Below are 24,942 nucleotides of genomic sequence, written 5' to 3'. Positions count from 1 at the left end.
GAGTTAGTAAGAATGTCCTTTTAATGTTTTTATTTTGGAAAACAAAACATACATTGAGAAAATGCATTAGGCATCAACATACAGTTTAACAGATGGTTATGAAGTAAACAACCACTGCCCAAGTCAGAAAAGGAAATATTGACAGCACTTGGAAGCCCCTTAAAGTGCCTTTCATTTTTTAAATGTTATTTCATTATTTTTTTTTACTGTGGTAACGTTGGTTTATAACACTGTATAAAGTTCAGGTGTAATTAATGTGCCTTTCTGATTGCAATTCCCTTCCACACCAAAGGTAGCTGCTGATGTGATTTTTATTGTGATCTTACATCCTTGCTTTTCTTTGTGTTTTTTTTAAAGATTTTATTTTTCCTTTTCCTCCCAAAGCCTCCTGGTACATAGTTGTGTATTTTTAGTTGTGAGTCCTTATAGTTGTGGCATGTGGGACGCCGCCTCAGCGTGGCTTGATGAGCCGTGCCCTGTCCACGCCCAGGATTCGAACTGGTGAAACCCTGGGCCGCCAAAGCAGAGCGCGCGAACTCAACCACTCGGCCACGGGGCTGGCCCCTCTTTGTGGTTTTAAAGTTTAGGAATATGCCTATCTAACCCCTATATTTAGTTTTGCCAGTTTTTGAACTTTATGTAAATGGAATCATAGTATATGTGTTCTTTTTCCTTGTTCTTTTCATTCAACGTTACTTGTAAAATTCATTCATTTTGTGTGTGTACTTTTCTTTTTGAAAATTTTCACACATAAGAGAAGCCAAGAGAACTGTATAGCAATATTATTGTATAATTGTGTTGTTATATAGCCATCACCTAACAGTTACCAAGATTTGATCATATTTGTTGTGGGTTTTTTTCCTGCTGCATTTTAAAGTAAATTATAGACATCTCTAATCATGCGTCTTTAAAAATAAGAGAAATGTCTTATATAACCACAAGACCATTATTATATGTAGCAAAACTAATAATAATTCCCTAATAGCATCTAATGGCCAGCCCTGGTGGTCTCGTGGTTAAGATTCAGTTCTCTCACTAACGCTGCCTGGGTTCATTTCCCAGTCAGAGAACCACGCCACCATCTGTCGGTGGTCATACTGTGCCGGCCACGTGCTGCTGTGATGCTGAAAGCTATGCCACTGGTATTTCAAAAACCAGCAGGGTCGCCCATGGTAGACAGGATTCAGCAGAGCTTCCCAACTAAGACAGACTAGGAAGAAGGACCTGGCCACCCACTTCTGAAAAAATTGGCCATGAAATGCCTGTGAATAGCAGCGGGGCTTTGTCTGGTACAGTGCTGGAAGGTGAGAGGATGGCACAAAAAGACCAGGCAGGGTTCCACTCTGCTGTAGACAGAGTCCTAGGAGTTGGAATCAACTCAATGGCCACTAACAACAAAAAATATCATCTAATACCCACTCCATATTTATATTTTCCCAACTCACCCCAAGATGCTTTTACGTCTGATTTGTTCAAACCAGGATCCAATCAAGATCCATGAACAATGTTCTTTTAAGGGCACGACTTACAGCTTAAAATGAGTCTATGATCCTTTCTTTTCCCCATACGCTTAATCAGTGGATAGAGCTCCTGTGGGACGTGGCTACAGGCACTTCTCCCACAGTGAAGAGGAAAACAAGTCGCCTTGTCTATGCTAACGATACGGTCTGACTCTTACACTCTGTGATTCCAGAGGAAATGATACTATTTGAATTACTGTCAGGATGAAGGACCTAATATCAATTATTCAAAACCAAAATTGTTATTTGGGGCCAATACTATGTAGTATTGAGCTGCTCAGGGTTGAGAAGCCTAGTCTTTACATATCTGGGGAATGCGTGGGGGGCTTGCCCATCAGGGTTGCTCATTGGGATGCAGACTTCTACCCACGGAAGTTTCCACCAGGACCGCAAGCGGACGGGGAGATGATGGCTGGGCGCTTTGCTCCATTGGGGTCTTCCAAGTCAGTCGTGCCTTGCTCATGTGATATTGCAGGACTTTGGGTTTTCGGTTGTGGTTGATTCAAACATTTGCCAGAAAGCTCTTTACAAAAGAGCCTGGCCCCACGACGTAGACCTCTCTCGTTCGTTTTTACAATGGAATACCACGTTTGCTTCCTGCAACCTGGTATTTAGATCAGAATTTCCCAGAAGATAAAAGGGTCATATAGTCAAATGAATTTGGGAGAAACCCTGGATTAAACCAAGTTAAACTTGTTTCTTTATTAGTCCTCTTATGCTAATGAACACTGATTCTCCAGTGGTACCTGGCATTTCCCAAAATGATTGTCCTCAGAAGCCATTCCTCAGAGCATCCCTGGGGGTTCATATTCTGCAGAACAGACTTTGGAAAGTGCTGATCTAGATGACTTAGGTGTGATCACAAACAGTTAATAAACAATCTCATCTCCCACCCCCTGGGCGATGAAGAGTTTATCCAAGCTGGCTATGCAGCATTTCACAAGTACAGTAGCTGGGTTGCCATGTTGGAGATGAGGAACTTTGTTCACGTGCCCCTCTGCTTGGACCTGTGCTGAAGTTCTCACTGTAACAATGGGGGAATCAGGATCTATGCCTATTATCATGTGATGAGGACACTTACACCTTAGATTCTTTTTTTTTTTATTTTTGCTGAGGAAGATTGACCCTGTGCTAACATCTGTGCCAGTCTTCCTCTGTTTTGTTTGTGGGTCACCACCACAGCATGGCTGCCAGCAAGTGAGGTACGTCCACACCTGAGAACCGAACCCAGGCTACTGAAGTGGAGCGTGCCGAGCTTAACTACTAGGCCACAGGGCTGGCCCCCTAGATTCTGTCTTTTAGATGGAATTTCCACATGGTTTGGATTTTTAAAAGGAAAAACATTCTAAACTGGTCAGCCTCTCTGAGTTTGAAAATCATTTGGCCTCAATTGCCAAATATTAAAAAAAAAAATTTTCATTTTGAATTAGTAATTCAATAAGTTTTCTTTGGATAATCAAGTACTTGAAAACCTTCTTGCCTAGTTATTCCATATTTGGCATAATGTTTAGATAGTCATATGACTCCTGAACGCCTTCTGAGTTAGTGAAAAGCATAGTGTTGGGTGCTTATATAAATTGCTTCTAGATTAAGATGACTTCTTCTTGAATATGTTTCTCATACCATTTTGTCTGAAACTAGGCATTTAGAGTTGCATTCTTTTTTACTTTCCCTTCTTTTTTCAACATAGCATTTAGATGGACAGCCTTGTTGCTTTTCTCATTAATTTCCTTATGAAATAAAAGATCAACTAACATTTTCCATCTGATCTTTCAAAATGGAAGACCTCTAGGTTTATCCCACTGCTTCAAATCCTTGCTCTCCTTTCTCCTCTTTTATATATTATATGTATAAATTTAATTTTGAAAGTCTCTTCATCTTAAAAAAAAAGAAAGCATTTTCTCTGAGGTTAGGGTAATTGTGGGTTGATTGTTTTATGTTGGGTCCTTCTAAGCTGTAGTTGTTGCGTCATAGTGATACTCCTCATCGTTCATAGAGTCAGATGGGAAGTGGAGGTATGTTCTAGTTTCTCAAGGCTCATTCCATTTGTCACATATAGATTTCTAGCCTACATTCGCTTTCACTAGAGTTGTAAAATTTTAAAGGGATAAAAGCCAGAGATTTTACTTACAAGTTGATTATTTTAATAACTGTGAAGGTATAAGACTTTTCAGTAAGCTACTGAAAACTTCATCATTTCTCAACTGTTTTTCCTCCTTCAAAATTCTGTCCACTACAGAACGTAATTTAAAGGCCATTGAGCAGAGAATTCAACAGAGATAGATTATTCCAGAGAAAAAATTGAACAATTCCTTGCTGTGGTACTCTGAGTAGAACCAAATGACTTGCTGTAGCATCAATAATTGCTTCCCCCCCCCCATTTATTCACTTTTTTGAAGAAAAAAGCAGTACTTAGAAGTTATGGAACATAAGAGTTTCTTTTTTCCATCAGTACTGGGAACACATAAAATATACCCTACCCCAAAATTGTACACCTAGTGATATATTGTAGAACAATTCTTATACCTGTTCAGGTGGGTGACCACAAGTATATTTACAGTAGCAATGTTTGTATCCCCCAAATTTGAAACAACCTAATTTACCTTCAGTTGCAGATGGTTAAGTAAATTATGGTGCTTGCGTCCCATGTAATGGTGTGCAGGACTCCAAAAGAATGAGGGGCTTCTGTATCACTGATGGGAAGATCTCTAAAACACATTGATAAATGAGAGGAGAAACAAGACTTGTAGAAAAATATGAGCGGAGTGATTCCATTTATGTTTTTAAAGCCTGTGTTTATATACAGTGTAGGGGTGTGCGCATATGTGGGAAAGAGGAAAAGAAGGAGGGAGGAAAGGAAAGAGAGAGACAGAGAGAGAGGATGAAAATATCAAAGGAAGGCGGTAGTGAGATTTGGTGAGTTGGGTCTATGGAGGAAGGCAGGTGAAAAAAGGACTTTGTTTTCTCTGGATTTCTTGAATTATTTACAGTGAAAATATTTTCATGAATAAAAAAGTAAATGCATATATTTGTGTGTGCAAAAAATAAAAGAGAATATTCTAGTCGTTCTTAACAAATTTATCCAGTCGAGGCATTTGCTAGGGAGAATGAGCCCATCCAAGATGGCCTGTTTTAAATTCATCAATGTCAAAGGAACATCAGATCCTTGGCTTAGCATAAACCCACGTGGATAAGGAGAATGGAAAATGATTAAGGAGAGGTGATGGGGAACTGGCTTTTGGTAAATGTAGCATAGACTGCAGTGGTGGCTCAGAAGAGTTTACAGAGTGATTAGATGAGGACTAGTGTCACTCCATCATAAGCGTTAGTCTCTGGGCTTTGGTGGAATTTACTGCCGAGGATCAGTTCTTCACCAGCCTCCCCGTTTCTAAAGCACGTGCTCAAATGTAAACAGACTTCAGAACAATAGATTGGAAATAGAGCCGTGGAAAATCCCCTTAGCTTTTCCTTTGTTTACAAACCAGTGCAAGGATGGGTGTGTTTTAAAACGTAGGTTTCATTATTATTCAGGTATAGTGAGCCAGTAGATCAGGAGACAACTGCCATCCGGAAGACAGTTTGTTATACTCACAGGTCCCGAGAGAAAGGGCCATGCCATGCCACAGGTGGCCACATGGGGAAGCACCAGGGCCGGTCAGGAGGCCAAGACAGTGGGAGGAAAATGTGGGGAGAGCCTGTACAGTGGTTTCCACAGAAAGGAATGGGTAGGACAGGGTCAGCAGGCTTCCCTGGCTAGTTGGAATCCTTTTAGTGGGCTCGGGGCATACGGGCTGTCTCTGGTTGTCTGGTACCTGGCCCTGGGCTGATTATGATGGGGGAACAGTGGCCTGTGGTGCAAGAACTTGATACAGGTGGTGGTTGAGGGTATGGGCTCTGGATTGGTGGGTTTGCATATGAAAAGTGCACCCACAGATGAGTGAGTCATTTACTATCTGTAGCGGGTTGGGGAAGAGAGAAGATGTAACGCGCACTAAACTTGCCCAAAGGATAGCGGGAATAAACCAGATAAATAAGAACCAAGACGTGATGTGAAGCCTTGTCTAACCCCGCAGTACGGGAGCTTATTTTTCATATGTTCTGGTAGAACCAGGTCCCTTTCTTTTAAGAGGTCTTATCTCAGTTTGCAGTCACATGTTAGGAGAGGTCATCATTTGGTGACTATGTGAATCACACATTGGTCTGTAAACTCCCTGAGGGCAGGGACTGTTCCTTTGGTCACCACATCTCCAGCCCCTGAGAGATCTCCTTTCACCGTGCACAGAGGGCCCATGGCTGTTGAAGGAGGTGGGGAGACAGCTGAGGTCCCGGTGGCCAGGCGGTTGGCCTGAGTGGATCCACGCTCCACTGATACTCGCCGTCTCAGACCTCCAGGGCCTCCACGTCCAGGATCCACCCCCTCATTCCAGATAGTCCCCCTAGTGCTGTGGATCAGGCTCATCCACTTTCTTCTCTGCTTTTGAAAATCTCCTGGGAAGCCTCATTTTGTTTGAGAGAAGTCTGTTCAGTTTATGTGGTTCGATATAGGATGGCAAAGCACCTCTTTATGCTTTTTTGGGGGGCTTTATGTCACTCAAAAGATGTTAATAAATTCCTTTCTTAAAAACCCCTGCTCCACCTTGTCTGTCCAGTCTCTTCCCACTGGGCTACTAAGCAAATCTTTTTAAAAATCAGGCAGAACTTTCTAACCTAACTGCACGCAGTTTTCTTCCCTCTCCGGGCGTTCCTCTTCTGCATAGAGGACGTCCACATCATGTCATTTGGTCTGAGTCACAAACCTCCTTCACCCCCAAAACAAACACTGCTTCGGTGGTTCCTATACCCACCTTTAACCCTTGTCCTTCCATCCAGCCCTCCTTCTCCCACTTCTATGGGCATATGTTTAGATGTGTCTATTTTATTATCAATATGTTCTCAGTAAGCTATATGGGAGTGCCACCTAACCTAACATTGATTTTTTTTGTCTCATACCACTTAATTCATCATAATTTAAGAGAGAGATTTAGAATATAACTTTTTGTGCGTGTGTGTGTGGAAGATTAGCCCTGAGCTAACGTCTGCCACCAATCCTCATCTTTTTGCTGAGGAAGATTGGCCCTGAGCCAACATCCATGCCCATCTTCCTCCATTTTATATGTGGGACACTTGCCACAGCATGGCTTGATAAGTGGTGCATAGGTCCACGCCCAGGATCCAAACTGGCGAATCCTGGGCTGCCCAAGCAGAGCACACAAACTTAACTGCTATGCCACCAGGCCAGCCCCTAGAATATAACATTTTTAAAAGAGTAAGTTACAAAACATATAACCAGTAATTTTCAGCCTTGTGATGCCTGAGAATAATCCAGAGAGCTTTTTATTACCATATAGATGTCCAGGTGTCACCCTGGACCTATTAAATCGGAGTAGCTGGGGCTGAGGCATCAGTGTCTTCTCAGATGGGCAAAGTGACTTGACTAAGGCCACATGGCTAGTGGGTAAGAGAGTTAAAAATCACAATGCCTATTTCCTTGCTTTCTTTCTAGTTCTTATTCATATTTTTTGAACTAAATTCCACTGAAGGGTGTATGTGTATGTGTGTTTAATTAATCTGTATCTGAATTTGTCTGCATAAAATGGTTTCCTTAATTTATAACAGCCTTTTTCCTTCCTGAAGAACTGTACCCAAAGGATGTGGAAATTCTCAGGCTGACAAAAGCAACTGAAGTAACCTCTCACCTCCTCCACTCCATTATTTCCCCAGAAGGTGGAATGTCAGCTGCTGAAGTCACTTGCTTGGGTCCACAGGATCTGCTGATCCACCCCCTCCTCCTTGAGCCACAGGCCTGCCCTTTTGTGCTGCCCCTCACTTCTTCACTCCTGGGCTCCATTTCCACTTGAATTGCCCTCCATCAGGCCCACTGGTCCAGAGGGAAGGCTCCCCTCCCCTCCTCCAGCCCCCACCTGCCTGAGCATTCAGCTCAGGGGAGGGGCCTGGGGGTGCATCTGGGAACTGAGCAGTTCATCCCCCACCTGGGAGCCTCAGAGAGCAGAGCAGTGGGTGGGCTGCCCCGGGAGGTCTGCCCCTACCCCCTGTCTCTTCTGGGATACCAATCCCAGAGCTTTGTAGACAATATTTTCATGCCGTTTTTTTATAGTTGGAAAGCAAAAAAATCCTCAGTGAAACAGGATCTGTATGAACTAGATCATGAAAAAGAGAATTCCCATTATGAGGAACTGCCACTCAAGAAAATGCAATATGACGCAGAGGTTAAGCCGAGCTCAGAGGTGGCATTTCTGGCTTTGAATCCTGGTGCCTCTTCTCAATCGGCTTGTGACTCTGACAAGTTGTTATCTGTGCTACAGAAATTGGGTTAAATAAAGGGAAATAAAAATGGCTACCTCATAGGTAATTTGAAGATTGTCTTGAAGATTAAATTAAATAATCTGATTAAAATGCTTCTCACAGCATCAAAAGATGTTAACTAGTATCATTAACTTACACTATTAAAGTATAATTTACAGAAGCTTTCATATGCTTTACATTTTAATACATATTACAATATAAGCCTTTAGAAGACAATGTCTTTACCTACTGACACCTGCTTCTCTATTTGTGTTTTGCTTGTAGCCCTGGAGAGGAAAATATCCATGAGGCAAAGCAGAGAGGAGCTGATAAAGCGAGGGGTCTTGAAGGAAATCTATGATAAAGGTAAGGAGGACTGCCCCACCCTCCATGGGCCGGGAAGCCGTGCGCGGAAACTGTGTGTATTTCCTGGAGTTAGATTCAGTTTTTTGCATCGTTTTATCCAAGTTTGAACCTTCAAAACTCCAGGCAATCCTGGAGAGACAAGAGCATGTAACAGATAGTGCTAAAGCTATCAGTATCACATAAGAGGAGAGAACTAACGCTCCCTTTTTCTCGGCGTTGGAATCCAACCCCAGGATGCTAAGAAAAATGATGTGGCTCGAGGAATGATGTAGGTGCTGGTGGGAGCCTGTTGGTGTTCGAGTACACACAGCTGGGGGGAATTTAACTGCTTAGCTCTTTCAGGCACTGGGGGTTCCCGAGACAAATGTTAAAAATCCACAAGCATCTAGAATTTCCCTAACAGATTTTTTTTTTTTGGCAGTCCGTCTACCCATGATAGGAGAAATCAAAGTGGGGAAAACTATAACATATAACTGCACACAAAGGATATTTCAAATGATAATATTTACAGAGATTCAGATGCTCTGTGAGGGTGTCCACAAGTGTTTGCCCATGAATACTGTGTGTCTTTTGCTTATTGAATTACTGCCTTTGAATATGAATGTGTAAGTGGTTTACACAGTATATTAAATCGTCTTCACTCCTCTTTTCTAAGAGCTTTGCTATTTTAAATTGTACTCGCTCTCTCCGTTTCCCCTGAGAACCACGCTCTCCCTGGTAAGGCTTTGAGTGAAATGACGGAGTGCTGCTCCCAGCGTTGTCACAGTCATCAAGAGTCATTGTCTCTTTCAGGTCTTCACGTTGTTTGGGGCTGGATTTGGTGGGCCAGATTATTAAATCCCGTATTCTACTTTAAAGCTCCACCCTGATAGTCCCAGTGACCCTGTAATTCCAACAGCACAGTCCGTTCGCCATGTTTGTTTGTGTAGGTCTTCCACAGGCGCAGTTTCTGTTCCAATTTAAAAAGGCAGGCTGTTTCTAGCCTCACAGCTTCTCTCTGATTCCACTCTTGCAACGTGAGTTGGTCCTTATTTCTCTGGTACCTTTCGCCTCATCCCTTCCTGTCATGGGGCCTCCTGATGGCGCTTTTGGAGAATTTTCTCTTAGCACCAATTGCCACCCTGAAATGCTGCAGGTAGAGCTGGGACGCGCTCGCGCTGCCCTTGTGGCAAGGGCTGCTGGAAGCAGGTGTGAAGCTCTGCCGTTTCAGATGACCTTCTGTAATTATCAGAGCCTCCTCCGGCCAAGGGACCCGTGTGGCGAGCCCCTTGATCCTTCCACTTCTGCAGAAGGCCGTACTGAAATACAGCTTCTTTTCTTGCTTTCTGTACAACCCCCTCAAACCCCTTCTCTTGTCAACCTTAAGTCTCATGCTTCGTCACAAGCTCCTTTCTTCATATTCGCTCCCAGGAGGTGTCTGACATTACATCATGAGCATGCAAGTGTTTAAATAAATACTACTGTCACAGCTAAAGCCTGTTCAGATGCAGTTAAATGATCCTTCCCCTCCCCCTTTCTTCCTACAACCTTTATATTGCACTCTGTGGAACTTCAGAAATACTCTAGAGAATACATTTTACTCTCTCATTTGTTATTTCCATGACACCTGGTAGCTGGGTTAAGGTCAGTATTGCCTAACTAACTTCCTGACTTAATCAAAGAAGTGATAGACTGTTAGAACAAAAGCCTCATGTCACAGAGAAAGAAACAAGGGGCCACTGAGGCTGGGGCCTGCCAGCACCACGCCAGCATTGGGAGTCCCCGAGAGTGAGCGCTATGTCCTGTTCACAGGTGTTTCATGGTGTGCACTCAGTAACTGGCTGTAAAGAAAGGGACCAGTCTAGCCCCCTCCTGTCAGCACAACTTCCTGTTTTATTTTTGTCTGTGCACTTATCACTGTCTCCTCTCTCCTCCTTGGTTGTTGGCTGGCTTTCGTCACTAGCACCAAACACCAGGAGAACACGGACCTCACAGACGTACTGCCAGATGCCCCAAGCCTCAGATAACGCCTGAGATAGATAAGGCCCCCAAGAATATTTACTGTTGGGTGACGGGAAAAGGAGAAGAAAAGAGGGACTAAAAGTAGAAGTCCGTTGCACATAGTGCATGTAGAAGTTTGTATTTGCTGTGGGTTTTTCTGATAAAAGCATCCATTTTGTGTCACTGTGGATATTAATTGTATTACCTCCTATTATATTTTATCAGTTGTTAGGAACGTGAGCCCTGGAATCATATTACTTGGATTCAATTCAGTTCCACTACTGCCTCCTGACTAGCAGTACAACTTTAGTCAAGTTGGTTAACGTCTCTCTGCTTCTATTTCTGTATCTGAAAGTATGGATAATATTGTAGTAAGGAGGGTTACATGAGCTAACATACGTGGGTTAATTTGCTAGGGCTGCGGTGAGAAAATACCACAGGCTGAGTGGCTCAAACCACAGAAATTTCTTTCCTCACAGTTCTGGAGGCTGGAAGTCCAAGATCAAGGTACGAGCAGGGCTGGCTTCTGTGAGGCCTCTCTCTTTGGCTTGTAGATGGCGGCCTTCTCGCTGTGTCCTCTCGTGGCCGTTTCTCTGTGCAGGCTCGCTCCTGCTTTCTCTTCCTCTTCTTATAAGGACCTCACTCTTATTGGATCAGGGTCCCTGCTTATGACCTGTTTCAAAGCCCTCTCTCCAGATACAGTCACACTGGGGGTTTGGGCTTCAACATAGGAATTTGTGGGGGGGATGGTTGTGACACAGTTCGGTCCATAATAACATGTAAAGTAGAATAGTGACTGTCATCCCGTAAATTCTCAACAAGTCATTAACATACCATTTGTAGTAGTAGTCTTGTCATCATTGTCTTCATCATCCTTTACATTTCTTGAAACCCTTTGCGTGCCTTACCGTAGGTCAGCAGGCTCAAGATTTAGGAAAGGACATCATTGTCCCTTTATATCTGAGGTGCAGCGATCTGCAGCCCCCTAAAATGGTCTTACACATTTGGGTGGCCAGCAAAAACCCAGCCCCCTGGCCTGACTCAAGTCTCTTCTCACACCTCCATCCCGCCTCCCCTTAGCCTCTAAACGTGTTGTTTTCCTGTCGCTCCTTCTTCCCTTTCTACCACACCGTTCACCCTGCTGTCTCTGGAATTCTGGTGGGTAAAACAAATAAAATTTTATTGCTACAACCTGAGCGAGCAGCAAGTGGCAAAAAGAGTTTTAATCGTTCGTTTTTCAGGTTGTTTGTTTCCAAGATAAATCTCATCGACTTGGAGGGATTGTTCCATGTTGCCTGACTGGCAGTTACTCATTTTGCATCGCCTCCTGTGTTGTGTAACACCCATGACTCTAGTCTCCTGGCAGCAAAATAGTTTCCCCCAGAGATGCGTGGTCCCTGACGGCTGCCGTCGGCCAGCGTGCAGCCTGCGAGGGCCGGCCTCTGGTACTCTGCGGTTATACTGTTTTGCCCACGATATTGCTCATGTGGCGGAAAGCATTTATCTTTAGTAGGAAAGCTTTTCTCTTCAAACTTCTTTACATTATTGATTTTGCTTAGTAATGCCCCACTTGTTCACAGATTGTATAAAAATAAACTGTAGTGATTTGAGATTTGTAGCTATTTGGTTAGGGGAACTCAGAATTAATGAGGTTTTATTACTCGGACAGTTCTCCTCAAAATTCTTCGTGTTTTTCTTAAAGCAGGTTAAAATCCCAAACTGATGAATAAATTCAGATCAGGCAAAATGAGAGCCTAGATCAAAGAGGGGAAATTATCGCAAATCTCTACAGGAATTAGCTCGGGAATCCTTCATACAACAGAATATGTTAGAAATAAAGACCATCAGCTGCTCGCTGGCTTGTGTTTTTTATTGGCTTCCATCTAGAATCACAGAGTCCGGAAGGAACTTTAGATAAAAGTTTAACCATGAGGGAAAACTGTTTGATCTCTGGATATATTGAGGCCATGGAAGAGCGTGGCAAACTTTGAAACTACATAGGAAGAAATTTTTAAATTACATTGATCCTGGTACACGAGGGACATAAAATTGTAAATCATTTTTCTCCTGTTTTCCACAATCTGGTCATCACAGTTGTGTGAAGAACACAGTGTAAACATGAAGATGAGCCGTTGTCACCCTAAAGAGTAAAAACCTTAAACCAACTCCTGGTGGAAAACAATCTATGATTTGATAATTTTTAATTGTTTGTTCCCCCATCTCATGGCCTCTTTGTTTGAATTAGAACTTAAAGGTTCTCCTTGACTCGTGAACGTTCGTTCGTTCATTCATTCAATCAGTTGGTCCCGAGCGCCCCCTTTGTGCCAGGTGGGCCCCTAGGTGTTGAGCTACAGAGATAACCACGAGAGCAAAATCCTCACCTTTTCAGAGGCTGCCTTCTACTAAAGGCAACAGGAAATAATTAATGAGCATGAGATCAGTTGTCAAGGAATGATAAGCACTATGAAGAAAGACAAAGCAGCAGGGTAGAAAGGTGAAGTCAGAGGGGGAGTGGTGATTTTAGATAAATGCCATCATGGAGAACCTCTGGAGGAGGTGATACTTGCACAGAGACCTAAATGAAGTGCTCGGTGGCTGAAAAGGGGGCATTGGTCCTACTTTTATAGTCAAGTGCCACATAGTGACGTTTTGGTCAAAGATGGGCCACATATACAACAGTGGTCCCATAAGATCAGTACCATGGACCCCAGGTGTGGAGCAGGCTATACCATCTAGGTGTGTGCAAGTACACTCCGTGCTGTTCACGCAATGACAAAATCGCTGAACAACACATTTCTTAGAAGGTATCCCCATCATTAAGCGACGCATGACTCTACTTCAACTTGTAACCTAATTCATGAGCTCTTAAGTTCTTTAAATTGATTCAATATGTTTCTTTTAAATTACAGCCTCTGTGTTGCATTTGCCTCTCTCTCGGTTCTCGTTAAGTCAGAGCACATCACCCCTTACTCAGAGCCTGCGGTGGCTCCCGTGGCACTCAGAGAAATTCCACGTTCCTGCAGGGAAGCCCTCCATGATTTGCCCTCCAACCCATTTGCTTCAACTCCCTGGCCGTATCTCGTCATGACTTCCTCTCTCTGGCATCTCTCCAGGACTGCTTCCCAGCCCTTGAGGTTGGCACTGGCCACTCCCTCTTCCTAGAACCCCCTTCCCATCACATCTTTGCTCAGGTGTCACCTTCTCAAGGAAGCTTCCCCTGGAGCCACCAGATTTTAAATTGCCGCCTCGATCCCTAAGTCCTTAGTCCCTGACCCTGCTCTACTGTGTCCTTTCTTTCTGTCTCTTAATCACCGTCACTCATGCTCCATACATTACTTACTTATCATGTGAGCCTTTTTCTCCTGTCTCTCCTCTCTGAAGGGTAAGCTCCCCCAGGCGGGGCGGGATCTTCCTCTGGTTTGTTCACTGATGGAGCCCAAGTGCCTACAGTAGTGCCTGGGACGTAGTTGATGCTCGGTTGTTGTTTATTGAAAGAAGCACAAATGCAAGCCTTAGGCTCTCTCTGTGTGTTCACACGACTTGGTTTATTCACTTGTGTTGGCAAAATCCAGAACACTAGGAACTCTGATCGCCTTGCTTATTCAGTTTTATGGTCCATCAAATTTAATTGCCAGTTATTTAAATCGGCACTCTTATAGTATGATGGATGTATGTATACATATAGTATGTATATGGATGCCAGATACTCTACTTTCAAATAGTAGCTTTTCAGTGTTATAGAGAAAAACATCCTGAAAACAAAGAAGTGTTCTCCTGTTAGTAAAATAGTGACGAGATTCGTCAGACTTAGCAGGGATCTCAAGCGGTCACCTGACCTAACTACTGTTATTTGTCCACTGTAGAGATGAAGCAGCTGAAGCCCAGCGAGGTTATTGACTTGCCTAAAGGTCTGTGGCCAGTGAATGTGGACTCTTAAAACTCCCGCTAAGACCATCGGTCCTCCATTTGGAATTTATAGGAACACAGGAAAACTTTGTAATACGTTGCCTACTGATGATCAGAGGATCTCAGTAAGCATTGCTATTAGTGGTTATTGCAAATAGTCTCTACTAATAAACGTAATATTGTATTTAAAGAATATTAGGGATAACAATGGTCATTGCACTAGATTTTCATCACTGGATTTTCCTATGAAACCTCGATTCTGTCACAAAGCCGCTTGCTTTGTATAGTATGGGTATGTTTAATTCACATGAATATATATATATCAATTACTTATCAGGAGGGGAAGAGAAGGAAAGGAGAGCATCTCCCTGCTATGGAATGATACACCATTGCCCCTGCATTCTACATACTTCCACACCCTAAGTGGGAACAGGAAGCTAGAACATGGGGCAGCCTGCAGGGCTGTAGATGAGACAGCTCACCTAGTAGTTTCTACTGCAGTCACAGCAAGACCTGGGGGAGGAGAGAATCCCACCGGAGGGGAAAAAAAGACCAGGGGCCCTGTAAGAATAGAACTGACTGTGTGCCCATGAGCGACTTCACTTTTCACTGTGTACTGGGAATTAGAGATATTTCACAGCAAATAATAAAGTGCATTGAGGTGTGCTTTTTTCCTTAATCGAGTTAGAGCAACATTTTGGAAGGTGTTATTTTTAATTATAAACACAAACAGAAGCTCCCTGAAATGGACAACTCTTTTATGCAGAGGCTGCATTTTCCCCTTTCTGGCATTCAAGAGAAAAAAAGCCTGATATTTAAATGAAAAGGTCATCATCTTTTAAAAATAAAACTAAAAATTTCCCGCTGCATCAGAGGAGACGATTACAGTAGGCTTGAGCCTTCCCGTTGTTTATCTGGTAGCCCAGGTGCGTCAACTTTTAAAGTCTTGAAGTTTATGGGAAATGCTTTTCACAGCCTTTTCTAGGCACTGTTATTTTGTCACATTTTTAGCTCTTTCCGATGTCTCACCTAGAAATGGCATCTTCTGAAAGCTGTGATTTGGAGCAACTGTCTGAAAATGAAAAGAGTGTTTACTTCCAGCATCGTTGACATATAACCACTGCGTAGCACTGCGGCACCTAGGCAATGGATCGCCCGAGTGGGGGAGTTGGAAAATTATTTAAAGAATAAAGAGAAGAGAAATTGTGATCAGAATTCTCTTAAGCAGCACTGTTCTTTCAGAAAGTCGCTATCCTGAGCCAAAAAATTAATGAAATTATTATTATAGCAATGAGCAAGCATTCCCCAGTAAATTTATTCATGACTTGTATATTTATATGTTGCAGACACCATTCTGGGCACCAGAAATACTAGGAGGGACAAGCCAGGCCCCTCTGGCTAACAGAACTCATAGTCCTGGGAATGGGTCCAGTTGCTTGGCAGTGATGACAGAGAAAGTACAGGATGTTCCAGGGTACATTCAAGCATCACCCGCCCAGGCCTGGAGACTTAGGGAAGGCGTCCTGGAAGGAGTGGGGTCTCAGAGGGAACCTGACTATGCTAAGAATTATCCTAGAGAAGATGGGATGAGTAGGGCGATGTTACAAGTGGAAGGACTAGCACATGTAGAGGCAGCAAGTTGACCATAAGTGAAAGAGAGAGAGAGTCCAGCGTGTCTGTAAGGTGAGGGAGCGTCGGGGCAGATCATGCAGGCAGGAAAACTATATTAGTTGTTTATTCCTGATCCTGAGAGCAGGGAGGAGCTTCGGAAGGGTTTTCTGCACAGTCAGATTTGCAGCCTCATCACTCTGCCTATGGGGGAGAAGGAGTTGGAGGGAGACCAACACATGAGTGAGAGAGACCAGTCAGCTGACTGTTGCTGGGGTTCAGGTGATGAGATGGGACGTGGCAGGAATGAGGGTAGTAGGAATGGGGAGGGGGGTGGGAAGAGGACAGACTGGAGAATTACAGGAGATGGAGTCAAGAGGGCCCTGTGACTGCTAACATTTGGGGAACGAAGGGGAGGGTGTAGGCATGGCTGATACTGAGGATTCTAGCTTGGGTGACTAGATGGACAGCTCTAGGGGACATTCACTGAGCTGGGGACCCGAGAGAAGTGAGCTTAGGGCACAAAATATCGAGATGGTTTGACCACACTGAGTCTGAGATATCCAGATGTCTGAGTGACAACTAAATCTACAGATTTGAAGCTCAAGAGGGAGATCCAGGTTGGAGACGCAGGTTTGGGATTGTCAGTGTATAAACGGTCATGAAGTCATATAAATTGGTCATATTTCTCAGAGAAGATTTAAAATGAGGAAAATAAGTGGCCTGATTGAAAACTCCATGGAAACCATCACTGAATGATCTGAGAGTGAGAAGGAAAATGGTCTGGGAATAAGAAAAACCCTCAAAGACTGCGAAGTGGACACAAAAATCAAAAGTAAACCAGAAATGTGTAGCGTGATGGAAGGCAAGACGAGACAGTGGTTCAGTGGGGGGAAAGTGGTCCAAAGTGTCACATACAGACACATCAAATAAGATGAGGACCAAGAAGTGTCTTTCTGATTATTTTTATGCTGTTTAATTGTAGGCTCTTTAATTACTTGTGAAGCCAATGTGCAATCAGCAGGGCGTGAGTTCAATTGCTTCAGGTTTCAGATAACAAAAAACTTAAAGAGGCTGAAGCAATAAGCAAATTTAGACCAATGATCTTTGTGTGTTGTGTGCTCTAAAGTATTACAAATGCCTTGAGCAATGTTTGGCATTTGTCAGTGCTTATGTAATATTTATTGCACGAATGAGTGAGTGAATGGATGAATGCATGAATTTCTCATAATGAAGTCCAGGGGTAGGACAGCCCTAGGGTTGGTTAATTCATCAGCTTAGTAACGTCGCTGAGGGATGCCATCCTCAGGCTACACCTCATGGTAACAAGATGGCTGCAGTAGTTCCAGCCTCACATACAGACACAAGATCCAGAGGTGAAAGAAAGAGGGCTACCTCTCAGTATTTCTTTGTAAGAGCAAGAAAACCTTGCCCCAGAGGTTCTCCAGAACAACTCTCATTTCTCATTGACCAGAATTTTTGGAGAAAATCACTAGGTATTTTTTTTCCCTAATTTTGACAGATGTTTCCATAAACTAAAACATTTTAGGTACAGTCAACTCCTGAGAGCTGCTACCTAGTATGAGTTATCCTTGGAAAACCTACCATAATACCATCCTTTCTGATTGCCTATCGTGGACCCCACCTATGAAATCAGGGCAGGGTATCTTGGGCACTGTGGGCATCACTACCCCGCCCACATGCCCCCAGCCTTCTCATGCTTGATCACTCCACAGCAACTGACCTGCACTGATGTTTGTAATGAGAAGGCAAGCCCAACTTTGGCCAGCTAGTAACTGATAAAGGGAAAGCTGCTCATACTTAGAAGAAAACCTTTCCTTTTTACTTTTGTCTAGGACTTGTGTAGAATGAGACAAGTCAATGGGGCATTCAGTCTTAACCCCCACATAAATGTCTTTAAAACAACAGCAATCTCCTAGGAGCCCCACGCCCGGGATTCTGGTCCCAGCTCTCTCATCTTCTATCTATACAAGGTGCAGAGCAGCTTTTCACCTCTCTGGACTCTGCTTTCTGAGCGAGTGTAACCCCAGGATTCTAGACTGCTCCAGCCAGCAAAGCCTTGCTTTCTTGTAATCCTCTCTCACTACGCCTAGCCCCAGCCTCCTTGATTGAAGGCAGTCTGTTATCAGCCAGGTGGTCCTCCTTGTGTCTCTGGGAATACCTGTGCAATGGCATACCCTTCAACTCCATGCTGCCCTTTCTTGTCCTCTCATAGAGTTGTTGGAGCATCAAAGGACATAATCCAGTTTGGGCTTTTGGGCCATTACCTGCCCAGAGTAAGTGTTCAATAAGTGTTAGAGATGGTCTTCACCAGGCATCTGGTCTGTACTGCTCTTCGGCCCTTCTTAGATGCCTGCCTTCCCTCAGCCTGCCTCCTTTTCCTGGTTCCGCTTCATCTGAGCCTAGACTTTCTGTCGTTCTGCCAGGAGAGCTGAGATTCAGTTGTGAGGCTTCAGGACTTCTCGGAAGGCTGCGTCCAGCTCTGTCTGTAGTTCTGTGTTGCTGCCCTCAGGGCTCCCGCCATCCACATGTGCCCTGGCACACGTCTCCCCTCCCCACACTCCAGGCTTCCCACCGCTGCAGTTTCTCTAAAGGAAGAGTTATCCACTAAAATGGCCATTCACTGTGATGTGGACCAGTTTAGCAACATTCACTGTTGCATATTCAGTAGGCCCATTATTGTGATTTTCAGGTCTGTCCTGAGCAACACTGTCCAGTAGAATTTTCAACAATAATGGAAATGTTTTATCATCTGTGCTGGCCAATGCAGCAGCCATAGCCACAGGTGGTTGTTGAGCACTTCAAATGTAGCTAGTCTGACTGAAGAAGTGTATTTAAAATTTTATGTCATTTTAATGAACTTAAATAATAGCCCCTGATGGTTAGTGGGTACCATATTGGAGAGCTCAGCTAGAGAAACAGAACTACTTGAACTTTGAAATGGCCAGCCCCTATCGCTTCCCTCCCCAACTCTAGCCATTAAGGATTTTTTAAATTTTGGATTCCAGTTTCAGCTGTACTACCCTATTAACTGTGTAAGGCCCTTTGTACAATGATGTATGATTCTGTGAGATTCACCCTGTCATCTATTAGTGTGGGAGAGAAACTGTGACATTCTGTTAATTTTATATTCAATCTCTGCCCCAGTTGCATTTTATTGTTTTATTTTTTATTTTTTTGAGGAAGATTAACCCTGAGCTAACATCCACCACCAATCCTCTTTTTTTTTTCCTGAGGAAGACTGGCCCTGAGCTAACATCCATGTCCATCTTCCTCTAGTTTATATGTGGGACACCTGCCACAGCATGGCTTGACAAGTGGCGCATAGGTCCGTGCCTGGGATCCAAACCCGTGAACCCTGGGCTGCCAAAGTGGAGTGTGCAAACTTAACTGCTACGCCACTGGGCAGGCCCCTGCCCCAGTTACATTTTTGATATCGAATTCCCAGGAATAGCAAGATGGTGAATTCTCTTTCAGCTACAAACCTCGGAGCCAAAGTCATTATTTGGAAATAGTGGTCAGAGCCGTGACACTTCATCAGGATAGATGGTGTCAGAACCAATGGGTTTGGCATGAAGATTGGTGAGGAGGCGTGGCTGTGCCCAGGACAGATGAAAGAAACACCCGCAGGAGAGACAGACACCACAGTTTAAGACCATGAGTTGTTTGCGGTCGGGAAAGCGGCCGAGAGTCCACGTGAGCCATGGTTTGTCGACCACGAGGTCCAGAAATAGGCAGCAATTGCTGATAAATCCGGCAGGAAACAGCTACAGGGAAGTGCAACTGAAACAAGCTACTCAAGGTCAATGCCACTTTTGTGACAGGAAGTCGTTGCAACTCACATATTTAATGCTTTAGGGAAAGGCCTCTGAGCAAGATGGAAAAAACTAACATCAAAATAGGATATTAAATCCAGAACAATAGCAACAATTAAAAAAGCAAGGGGATTCTCCAAGCACAAAAGCATGTACCGTTCCATTCCATGTAAGAAATCATCCAGTCAGCAGATCACGGAGTCAGTTAAATTCTGAGGTTGAAGTACACCTTGCTGGATTTTCAGGGTGGTGGGTTTGAAAGGATTCTGTGAGTTAGAAAGATGAGTGTAGCAGACAGAAAGGAACCTCATGGCTCTTCAAAATTGTGCCTCCATATATAGGCTGGTCAGAATAATCCAAAGACTTCTGGCCACACATGGAGATAAAAGATAAACTGGAGGATTCCCTAATTTGTGGATTCCGAAAACGTAGGTTCCCTGATCCTACAGAATCCTGCAGTGTCTGCCTTAAATCCTGGTGGTACACAGATTCTTTTCAGCACACACAGACGCGTGTGCACATGCACACACGTACACACACACATGCTGACTTTTCCTTGCTGGGAAAGAAAATGCACCAGGAGAGAGAAAGAGAGGGAAAGACTATAGTTGTTTTGTTTTTGCAAATAAGACTTTCAATTCAAATCTTTCTAAATGCTTGAGAATGAAATACATTAATTAGTAAATAGGCAGTGTTTACTAAGAATGTAGTGCCTTCTGTGTATGTTTAAAATTCTGCAAAGTGATAGCTGTAGCACTCTTCCATTTAATCACCTCAGCTCCCTGAACTCAGGCAAATGGCAGAAAATAGCTTCAACAAAAGTTGACAAATGCTAGAGAGCCATTTCCGACTTCTTAGGTGGAAAGCTTTTAATCTTCAATGAAATCCTTAGATAAATTCTTTCTTAGCTAACTGTTGCTCAGCAGTCATTCTGCTGACTGTGCCAGCAGCTAGTGGCTTTGATTGCAATATTTGAAAGGTAACTGGAATTAACGAAGCTTTTTCAAAACTCTGTATATTGTTGCTACAATGACACCTTTGTAGTTCACAAAACAATGACTGTGTCCCCTTAATGGGTGGATTGTTTTCCACTCTAAAGTCAATGTCAAAAAAAAAAAAAGACATTGGATGAAGTGCTTTCGTGGCTCGCTCATATTGGGACTGCCACTGCCAGAGGGACAGTTCTTGGGGAAGCGTCTTTAGCTCTGGGGGTAACTCATCAGCCACTCGATGGAGATGCCCTTTTTGGTCAAAGAGCACATCTGGGAAGCTAAGATGAGACCATGGAATAGGCTGAACAACAGCTCTTGTCTCAAAGGGAAAAAAACAATTAGCAAATTCTTGCATTAGGCTCTCCTTACCTGTCTTCCCAAAGATAATTATTTGCTTTAACATAGGTGCCTTCGCTTTTCGATTTTGCTTTAATTATAGTCATTGGTGATCACCAGTAAATTCAAATCTGTTTGAATTTTCGGAAGCATGCATGTGTAAATTCTACACATTTGCTGAACCAACAAAGATACAGTTTAGTTAACACTTCCTAATGTTTTCAGTCTAAAGTTGTCACGTAACTCTTCACTTCCATAATAATTTTTCTTTACAATGGAAGCATAAATGTAGCCACAGTTTCATGATGTCGTTCATTATTCTTCTCTACTGCCAGTAGTAACAGTAACAGAATTTGAGAGTTTTGTTTTTGTTTTTGTTTTTGTTTTTTTGGTGAGAAAGATTGGCCCTGAGCTAACATCTGTTGCCAATCTTCCTCTTTTTTCTTCTCTCTCCCCAAAGACCCCCAGTACATAGTTGTGTATCCCAGTTGTAGGTCCTTCTAGTTCTTCTGTATGGGATGCCACCTCAGCATGGCCTCATGAGCAGTGCCGTGTCCACACCCAGGATCCGAACCTTCAAAACCCTGGGCTGCAGAAGCGGAGCGTGTGAACTTAACGCCACGGAGCCAGCCTCCAGAATTTGAGTTTTAACTATGACAACTACATGTCTTATTTGTAAAGGATTGCTATATTGTTCTTTTGCCATTCTTAAGGAATGAAAAGTTCAAAATAAGTCATTTTCAATGAGACCACACATATGTAATCTTGCCACATCCTAGCCCAGCGTTTCCTAGTTATGAATTTACACAAGTTATATAAACCACCTAATTTTCACTTTTCTTTAAACAGTGAGGGTAATTTTGGAACGAGCTTCATAGGATTGTTTTATATATGTATTCAGTGAATGAGTGCCTGGCACATCATAAATTCCCGAAATATTATTAAAGGGGTTGGTTATTACTGTTGTAGATGAAATGTCCAGCATATTGCTTGACACTGAGGATGCTCCAAATGCTCCAAAATGTCCCAAAAGTGTTTCTTTCACCATGCCTCTCACCTTTCCTTTCTTCCTCCCTATCTTTCTGCTGAGTATAGACTTTTTATGTAGAACAGGAGCCTCTAGCCCTACACTAAAACTTTACTTACCAGTTTTTTTAAATACAAATGTAAAGCGGTATTAGCTAACAATAAACCTGAAATCCACCAGCGTCCCTCCCAGTTCTTGCTGTGATGTGCCCCAACAGAGTAAGTCGTACAAGAAATGGGAAACCTAACTGAAAAATGATTTGCTGTTTCCGCTTATCTGTTATTTCGGGCTTGTTTGCAAGTTCTTTGGGGGCTTATTCTCATTTCTCCCAACTGTCTTGCAGATAATACTTTGATCTGGAAGAGAGTTGAGCATCATCTAACACAGTCCTTCTGTCTTCAAGGGACAGAAACTGAGGTCCCAGAAGTTTAGTGACTTGTTGCAGGCAGGTGATTCCAAAACACTCACACAGCCCTCCCCACGCTCAGAGTCTGGCGACTTTCCCCTGTGCCTGCTGCTTCTCTCTTCCCAGCTCTCCTGAGAGTGAGTTCGGGGGGCCCACCAGCACCCCTCTGTTCACTGAGATGCAGGTCTCCCAGGAAGGCGTGGTTTATAATATCATCCTTTCTATCGCCCACCAATGGGTCCTTCGATTTCTTTTTACCTGAGATGGAAAAAGCATTCTCTCTCCTTGAGTCTCCAGACTGTTAAGGATTTGAGGCCTCCAATCTCACCATTCTTCCTTCCTCTCTGAGCTTCTGAACCATTTGAGAGGCAAGACAAACAGGAGATCAGAGTCGAGGATCACCTTTATTACGGATGAAGGCTAGTCTGGAGGAAGTCGTAGATGGGCCTGAATGCTCTTTACTCGTGCCCTCCGCCAAGCCTGGACCTCCAAGAGGGAAAGTCCAGTCCTGAATCCACGCTGGTCCAAGGCGGTGAGGGAAGAATGCAGAGTATGCCTTTGTGCGCACTGTTTGGATAGATTCGCTCCACCCGGTGGAGCAACAGGGACCGGTGGTTGCATCCTAGCAATGAGGTGACTCTGTAGACACGGATAAGAAGCTGGGCAAAAAAATACGGAGGGCTTAGGGAAGATGTCTCCTCAGGAAACCAGACGAGTGAGGAAGGAGTTGTCCTCCTCCAGAAGAACCCATATTTTTTGGTTTAATTTAACAAGGCAGCATGCAATTTTTTTAGTTTTTTAGAAATGTAAGTACCTTTACTGAATAAAGTTAATGATGATTAAACTCTGCTTATATCTTGCCAGATTTACTTCAGAACCTTGCCCGCCTGTGTACATATTTCATTTTGATGTCGTCCGTCAACATGTACATATTGTTCTCCGTTCCTGCTTGGTACTTGACGTGATTTCAAACACATTTTTGTGTATCAGCGTCACCCACACCCATTTCATTTGCGTTTCTTTCATTCCTAACAAGGCTGTGCACTTCCCAAGTGGCACCTGGGACTTGATTTTTATTTATTTGAACAAATACTCTTCATACTTGGAATGTTATTGTTTTATTAGCTACATTTAGCTCATATTTCCCTATTATTCTGCTTTTCCCCCCTTATATTTGGTGTACAGCATTTTATTTTGCAAGTTAAAAATCAAAAAGTCTTATGAGTAAATCACAAGTATCCACCTGGCTTCCCACTTACACAACCTGAATAAATAAATATCTGTGTGTGCGCGTGCATGTGTGTATGTATATAAATATTTCTTTATACTATTTATTCTAGTTTTAAAGTTTTATTTTTAGTTTTTTGATCCATGTGAAATTTATTGCAGTAGTCATTCAATATATAGATTTAAGGAAATCTTTATACTCATATTCAACTATTATTTATTAAATAAAGATTTCTTATCTAACTAGAAATACATTTTCGAACATAGGTTTTTATATAAACCATAATGCATTGCCTAGAAAATCAGATTCAGTAGTGAGCTTAGGTTTATATTAAAGTATTTTTTCAGAATTGAAATGGATACTTTTTTTTAATCTTTAATTTCAAAGGGCCATGAACCCTGAGCCCTCTCAGAACGAAATATCTTCCATACAATTTGTATTGTTATTTGATGTAAATGTTATGCATAGTTACCTGTGAGAGCCTAAAAGAATTGCTGTTGCCCATTCTCCATGATGACGTTCATCTGTAAAAATATGACTTCAGTTAACCTTAAGCTTTGGGAAAATTTAGGTGATCAGAAGTTGGTGCCAATCACCCTAAAACCAGAGAGTATTCCTAAAGGAAAACAACCATCAATAACAAGACAGCAATCCAGAAAAAAACAAAACCACTTGGGAAATAGTCATAAAGGTGACATCCAGTTATAGGTGGATGCAGTTCCCAAAGAAACCGACACAAAACAAAACAAAACAAATTTTCAATGCATCTTTTGAGCCAATCCTCTGGAACACAGCTTTTACATGAATTGTGCTTTCAGAACATTAAATAAATTCTGTGCAGGACAAGATCCTCCTCTGGTATGTGGTCTGCATCCACTCTGAGCGCATGTCTTCTGTCTCCCTTCACCCCTTATTTTTCATCAACGACTTCTCAGGGCTTAACTTCTCAGTTTTGCTTCCTCTTCCCAACTCTCGCACCACCAGCTAGCTCACACCGATTCCTCTCTGTGTCTGCATTTCTTCATCACACCCCACTCCCTTCCCCTAAGGCAGGTCTGTGTTCTCCTTAGCGTTTGGCGCCATGCCTGGCTTGTGAAAGGAGAGGCAGGGTAGGCAGGTAGGATGTGGTAAAGCTCCAGGGCTCTGGAGGCGGCAGACTGGGCAGTGGTTTCTAGAAGTATCGTATGGAGCTAGTAGCAACCGTCTGCTCTCCTCACAAGGTCATTGTGACAGTTGGCGGTTTCTGGTTTGTGATGCCCGTGGTTAAATATAGGCTCTCAACACAAGTTTGTCAGTTGAATGAATCAGTTCACTCTCACTTTTCCCCTCACTCTCCCTGATTTGGTGTTAACCTGACTCTGCCAACGTCTTCCTTTCTTATGCCTCACCACGAGA

At 43.2% G+C, this 24,942-nt stretch overlaps 1 protein-coding gene across 6 annotated transcripts in view; it reads left to right on the top strand.

The window, feature by feature from the left end:
• Positions 1-24,942, top strand: part of PHACTR1 (phosphatase and actin regulator 1) — a 287,803-nt gene that overhangs the window by 168,229 nt on the left and 94,632 nt on the right. For all 6 annotated transcript variants that reach the window (XM_046640771.1, XM_046640770.1, XM_046640772.1 and 3 more), the window contains exon 3: positions 8,148-8,228. In XM_046640771.1, coding sequence (XP_046496727.1) covers positions 8,148-8,228 — 81 coding nt within the window. The remainder of the gene's footprint in view (positions 1-8,147; positions 8,229-24,942) is intronic.

The sequence above is a fragment of the Equus quagga genome, chromosome 15, assembly GCF_021613505.1.
Source record: "Equus quagga isolate Etosha38 chromosome 15, UCLA_HA_Equagga_1.0, whole genome shotgun sequence".
NCBI classification, from domain to species: Eukaryota; Metazoa; Chordata; class Mammalia; order Perissodactyla; family Equidae; genus Equus; species Equus quagga.
This window is presented reverse-complemented; position numbering and strand designations above follow the sequence as displayed.